At 55.5% G+C, this 6765-nt stretch overlaps 1 protein-coding gene across 1 annotated transcript in view; it reads left to right on the plus strand.

The window, feature by feature from the left end:
- Positions 1 to 6353: 6353 nt before the first annotated feature.
- The window catches only part of IER5L (immediate early response 5 like), a 7227-nt gene continuing 6815 nt past the window's right edge, over positions 6354 to 6765 (plus strand). The window contains exon 1 of the mRNA XM_026457115.1: positions 6354 to 6764. Within this exon, the coding sequence (XP_026312900.1) occupies positions 6557 to 6764 (208 nt within the window). The 5' untranslated portion in view covers positions 6354 to 6556. The remainder of the gene's footprint in view (position 6765) is intronic.

Below are 6765 nucleotides of genomic sequence, written 5' to 3' on the forward strand. Positions count from 1 at the left end.
ACGATGGTGTCTATGGTTATTACTCATGGAGTGGGGAGTGGGGAGGAGAGAGGCACGTACGCCAGCTCCCTCCACTCAAATGAAAAAAAAAAAAAATGAAAAAAAAAATTATAGGATTCCTAAGACTCAAGGAGCTTCTCACTCCTTAGAAACTCCCAGCTGAGCTGGGGAAGGGACAAAGGTCTGTACTGAGTGAGTTATAAACAACTCAGCAAGGAAAGCGGAGCTGCCACCACCACACACACACAAGCACACACACTCACACATGTGCACACTCATGCACACACTGTCATACTCATGCACACACGTACACTCTCACACACTCTTGCACACACTCACACATGTGCACACTCATGCACACGCTGTCATACTCACATGCACACACACGTACACTCTCACTCTTGCACACACACAAGGCACACACGTGCACACTCAGGCACACGCGGTCATACTCACATACACACACGTACACTCTCACACACTCTTGCACGCACACACACACACAAGCACACACACGTGCACACTCAGGCACACACTGTCATACATGCACACACACGTACACTCTCACACACACTCTTACGTGCGCGCACACACACACACACACCCCAGTCCGGCCCAGGATTAACTCTGGCCTGCCCAGAGTGCTCAGCTCCCAGTAGGATCTTGAGAAAGGAGAAAAGACGGCGGGGCAGGTTTCTGGTCTCAGCTCAGTACTAATCCCTTCGCAGTGCCTCTCAACTTTCAAAGCGTTTGTGAGTCAGGTGACAAATGAGGAAACTGAGGCCCAAGAGAAGCAATCTGCATTCCCTAAGGATAACAGGGCCAATCTGAAGCTAGAACCCATTTCTCCAGTTCCCCCAGTCTCCACTCTATCTGTTAGGCCACCCAGATGTGCAGAGCACCGAAGGACACCCCATCCTCACCCCAGAGCACCTCCCAGCAGGCTTGCCCTAAAAGCTCCAGCTGAGCCCTTGGCAGACATCACTAATCAATCGGAGCACCCAGGGCTCCAGGCAGACACCACTAGTCAATCAGATCTGACTCCAAAGAATCAAGGATGCCTCAGCACGGCTCAGGGGAGTGAGATCTGCCTGCCCTGCTCCTCACAGCTTAGCACAGCCCCTACACGTTGGCCAGCATTCAGCCCATGGTGAATAAATGAATGAATGAACAAATGGACACCCAGCCTTTGCCATATGCTGGAGCAGGGACCCCAGATGTGAGAGATCACACCTGCACCCTATGCCTACTCCGTGGACAAGTGCAGAATTCACCCAGAGGACTGACAGACAGAAGAGCCTCATTCCTCTCCCGAAGCTCCTAATGCCCCACCCCCCACCCCCAGAGCCTTGTCACATCTCCTTCCTTTTGGTGTGAACAGGCAAGTCACCCAAGCTCTCTGTGCCTCAGTTGCTCCATCCATGAAATGGGAATTGTAACTGAACCTGCCTCAAAGGTTGGTGTGGGAAATCAGGGAGACTTGGCCCAGTGCCTGGTAAGAGCAAGAGCTCCAAGAAAAGCCAGACCACTGTCAGTCTTTCTCATTACACTTAAGGTCCTTAAAGCCAGGGCCACAGTGGCTTTCTGGATACCAAGCCTATTGCCCAGGACTATGCTAGGAAAACACAGACGATGCCGAGGGGCGGGATCATTAACCTCCACCTGGGTCAGTGACAGGGTGCAAGTTCTGTGGGGCCAGCGGAGGATACCCTAGCTCCAGGGCCCTAGCCTCATTCCCCAGTGTCCACCAGCTACAGCGCCACTGGCTCCTCAGCCTAAGAGAGTGAAGACTCAACAGTGACCCCTGTGGCCAGCCACACCCTTCTGCCTTCCCTGCCACTGCCCAAAGCCCTGGGTCTCAGTCCCCACCCCCGTGGAACAAGCCACACTCCAAGTCACAGACACAGCACACTAGGGCAGCTAGAGGCAGGACCCGGAGATGAGACGTCTGACTTCCAACCCCAGCTTTGGACCCATGCCTTGAACACAGAGCACATCCCTCCTCTTCTCCGGACCTCAGTTTACCCATCTGGAAATTGAGGGTGGGAGTCAATCTGATCTCCAGAGCCCATCAAACTAACAATGCTGTCTGCATCCTTAGGTCCATTGATTCACTCAGGCCACAGGTGAGTGCCCACTGTGGACCCAGCCCTTGGCTGGGCCCCTCCATTGCTGTTCTCACTGCTAGAATATCCCCCCTCTTCCTAGTCTCCAGGTCTCAGCCTCTCACTTCCCAGACCAGCCTTGGACCTTGGACCTGCCCTCCTCCAGCTGGGTCCTTCCAATCACAGACTTAGCTCTCAGTATTTTCTGGTCTATTTAGCTTGTCTGCTTCCTTCTGGATCACAGCTTTCTGAAGGCAGAATCACGTCTTGTTCCCTGACCCATTCCCAGGGACTCCAGAGAAGGATTCTGGAAGTATCTCTCAGGCAAATGAAAAATGAATGAACGAGTGAATTCCAAGTTTCTCTCCCCCTTCCTCCAACACAACACCCCAATACAGTATTTTTCCTATGGACCCCTTCCCCAAGTCAACCCCCAGGAGCCAACAGGGCAAATCCCACTGTGGATCAGGAGCCTTCTTCCTAACCATGTCCCCTGCCCCCAAGCCCAGGTGACCAGAAGGCATCCACAGACATATGTGCACTTGTGAAGAGTTAACTGCTCTGATGGAGGGCTGACACCACCTGGGGTTTGATGGGAGCCCAGGTCCCCAGCGGTTCCATGCCCTAGCTCCATGCTGCCCCAGCAGACACTCAGTAAATATTGAGGCATTAATTAACTTCCTCCAGGGAACAGTGACTCAGTGCCAGATGTAATCTCCCCAGCTCCAGGGGGAAAGGTGAGATCCCCAACCTTTCTCAGGTGCACAGACAAATAAAGTCAGCCCTTCATCCTTGTCTCGTTTGCGCCTATCCCCCTTTGTGGGGTGCAGATCTGAGGGTACCTTCTCCTGACATGTGTGCACACACATTCTCACACACATGCACACACTCACTGCCCTGATCCATCATGGTCCCCTGCCCTGAACCTTTATGCATCCCAACAGACGCCTGGCACGCAAACCACCCATTCTATAAACATTTGTGAATTCCTACTACGTGCCCCCCAAGCCACACCACTCCCCGGGCACCAAATAGTTCAGCTGTTCCATTGCCTCCTTCAGCAAGGTTTTTCTGATGACAGCTGTGGCGTCTCCCCTTCCCAGCCCACCTCAAAAAAGACCAAGGGTTTTTAGGAAGCTGCACAATTGCTGAGCCCTCCCCATTAGCCCACTTCTCAGTTCTTGAGAAAGAGGCAAGACGGAGTGTGGGTCCCCAACAGACCCAGAGGATGGAGCCACCCAGAAGAGACTGACCATTCTCAGCTGGCCCCAGTGAATGAAAGGAACTTCAAAGAGCCCCAAACTCACCTTCCGGGGGACTAGGAGGTGCCATGAGGAGCTTCCCACGTGAAGGGTCTGGTCCTTCTGCCCCCAACCTGTAGCTGGAAATCTACCTCCATCCCTGTCCTGTTTCCCTATCGGGGCCCCCAGAGCCATGTTCTGGGGTACAGCTCTGAATGAGGGGCTGAGGCTGGAACTGACATTTGTTTCTTTGCGGGCCCTGGTCCCAGAGCACTTGGCAGTAAAGTGGTGGGGGTCGAACAAACCAAGGTCACATTCGCCAAGAGCTGGGCCCTGAGAACTGGCCTCAGCTCCACGGACAGCGGAAGCTGATTTGGAAGAACCTCTGGTGAACTCCTGCCCTGGAAACAGATGGGCTTGGGCTCAGATCCTGACTCTACCCCTTGCTGGTATGTGACCTCAAGCAAGGTACGTAAACTCTTCGTTTCCCCCAATAAACACTGGGCCACGACAGAAAGAAGGCCTGAAATCAGTGTTGATAAATATTTTCGGGAGCTGTGGGCTTGCAATGTGCCAGACACTGTGGATCCCAGACTTCACTGTTGCATACAGAGTCCTCACAGCTGTAAAGCCGGTAAGAGATCCCAGTTCCCTCCGCATGCTAGTGATGTCTCAAAGGTGAACTTCAAACATAAATAAATAAAGTCTTTTTTTTTTTTTTTTTTTTTTTTTTTTTTTATTTGTGAGACGGAGTCTCACTCTGTCGCCCAGGCTGGAGTGCTGTTGTGCCATCTGGGCTCACTGCAAGCTCCGCCTCCCGGGTTCACGCCATTCTCCTGCCTCAGCCTCCCGCGTAGCTGGGACTACAGGCACCCGCCACCACGCCCAGCTAATTTTTTGTATTTTTTAGTACAGACAGGGTTTCACCGTGTTAGCCAGGATGGTCTCAATCTCCTGACCTCGTGATCCGTCCACCTCAGTGCTGGGATTACAGACGTGAGCCACCGCGCTGGGCCATAAAGTATTTGTGCGCCTTTAAGACAGGCACCAGGGAAAAGAAGGACAGTGTATTTTTACTTCTACGTGTTATCACCTGAGCAAGTTCCACAGCCCTGGAGGTCTGTATCACCAATAACATGTAGGTAGGACATCCTTTATCTGAAGTCCCCTGAAATTTCAATCCTAGCTTCTCTGGGAGGAGGCCTGGATACGTGCTATGGGTCACAGGAGCCCAAACCAGTTTGAGATTGTTTGAGGGGGCCATGGGAAGGACAGAGCACCAGGCCCGGGGCCATGTGATCTTGGGCAAGTCTCACGCTGTCAGTGTCCGAGTTTCCTCATTGGAAAAATGAGGTAAACACCTGCTAATTCTGTTTTCGCTCTCAACGCCTGGCATGGAGTAGATGCTAAGAAACTGTTTGTAGAAACCTTGGAAATTCTTAAGACTAAAGAAAGACCCAGAGACCACAGGGTGGGCTAGTGGGTCTCTCCACTCCCACCAAGGGACGAAGTAGGTGCTGAGAACTCAGAACGAAGCCCCAAAAAACAGAGACTCAGAAGATCCTCTAAGGAGGAGGTGAAACAGCAGGACATCTGCTTATGGGCCTCCCCTGAGTCCAGCCCCACAAGGTCCACCTATCTCTGGGAGACTCTGCAGACCTTGTTCATCCTTCAGGGGTCCACTCATGGACCCTCCTCAGGCAAACCTCCAGACTACTTCCAAGAGCCTCCCGAGCTGTCTGGGCAGCCTCCACCCCAGGCACCTTTGAACTCCCCTGGGAGCAGCAACCAGCCCCCTTCAGACCTCTTGGTCCAGATAGAGCGCCCCCAGGAATCAGCAATCCTGTCCCTCTCTTCTCCCATTGTCTCAGTCCCCAGCTGGGAGGAGGTGGCCCCTGAAGCGTTCAGGATAAGAAGGAAAACTGTGTCAACATAAGTTAAGTCGGTGAGTTCCCGAGCCTTTGGTATCCACCTCCCGTCTGGAGCTCAGGGTCCTGTCCCAGCTCCTAGCTCCACCCCCTGGGAACTGTGTGGTTCCTCAAGTCACTCCACTCCTCCGAACCTCAGGCCCCTCCTCTATAAACGTTAGAGTGAGGCATTCGGGGAGTTGCTGGCAAGGGCCTGCCCCATACTAGGCCCATAATAATAGTCCCTATTGTCATTGTTATTAGCTAGGCACGAAAGGAAAGGTTACAGAGCTGGTGATTAGGACCTTAGCGTTTCGGCTCTCAGGAGGCCTTTGAGCCTCAGTTGATCCCGAGGTCCACACACTCCCTGGGTCATGCGTGGCCTCAGAACTCTCTCCATCAGAGAAGGTCAAAATTCATGATGTTTTGGTTTTTCCTGTTAGACAAATGGGGAGGACCTCCCTTCCGCAAGCATTTCCAGAGGCCCCTCGGCCAAAAAGGGAGTCAGGCCCTACGTTCTCTGCGGTGGAGGGTACCCCCAAAACCTCGCTCCTTTGATGTCCCCCAGTGTCAAGCTGGCGGTCCCACCAGCCTCCTGTAAAGGCCTTGACTCCCGCGGGTCACCCGGGGGCCGACAGGTGGGCAGGTGGAGGCGCCGCGCGGCCCGGGGAGCGGTAAGCCGCGCGCACCTGCCGCAGGTGAGACCCAGCCGTGCGGAAGGGGGAGGAGCCGTCGCCGCAGCACTCAGATGAGCCGACCTCTGGCTCCCGGGACCTAAGGCGAGGGCAGCCGCGGGCTTCAACGTGGCCGCTGCCAGGCGACCTATGCTGCAGACTGCGGCCCCGGCGGCCCCGAGTCCCGTGCGGCGCGGCGGCCCCAGGAGAACATTCGAGGCAGCAGCGGCGTTGTAGGCCCGGGGTCCGTTCGGTATTTGAATAGCACAAAGGAACCGCCTTGGTCTGATTGGCCAGCTGAGTAGCCCCGGGGCGGGCAGCGCCTGTCACTCGGGAGGCTCTCAGAGCTCCTATTGGCTCTTCTCATGTGGGGCGGGGCCCGGGCACCCGGCTAAATAGCTGGGGCCGGGGCCGGCCGAGACTCATTGCTTTGGCGCCGTCTGGGGAGCGCGAGCCCGCGGGTGGCGCGCAGCGCATGGTGGCGGCTCCTCTCGGAGCACAGCCGAACCGCTGACCCGGACTCCGTTCCCCCTGCCCGGCGCGCCCCGGCGGCCGGCTGGAGGCAGAAACAGCAGCAGCGTTAGCAGCAGCAGCGGCGGCGGCTGCTCCGCCGCCGTCTCCGCGGGAGCATGGAGTGCGCCCTGGACGCCCAGAGCCTGATCAGCATCTCCCTGCGCAAGATCCACAGCTCCCGAACCCAGCGCGGCGGCATCAAGCTGCACAAGAACCTCCTGGTGTCCTACGTGCTCCGCAACGCGCGCCAGCTCTACCTGAGCGAGCGCTACGCCGAGCTCTACCGGCGCCAACAGCAGCAGCAACAGCAGCAGCCGCCCCACCA

This window comes from Piliocolobus tephrosceles, chromosome 14, assembly GCF_002776525.5.
Source record: "Piliocolobus tephrosceles isolate RC106 chromosome 14, ASM277652v3, whole genome shotgun sequence".
NCBI lineage: Eukaryota > Metazoa > Chordata > Mammalia > Primates > Cercopithecidae > Piliocolobus > Piliocolobus tephrosceles.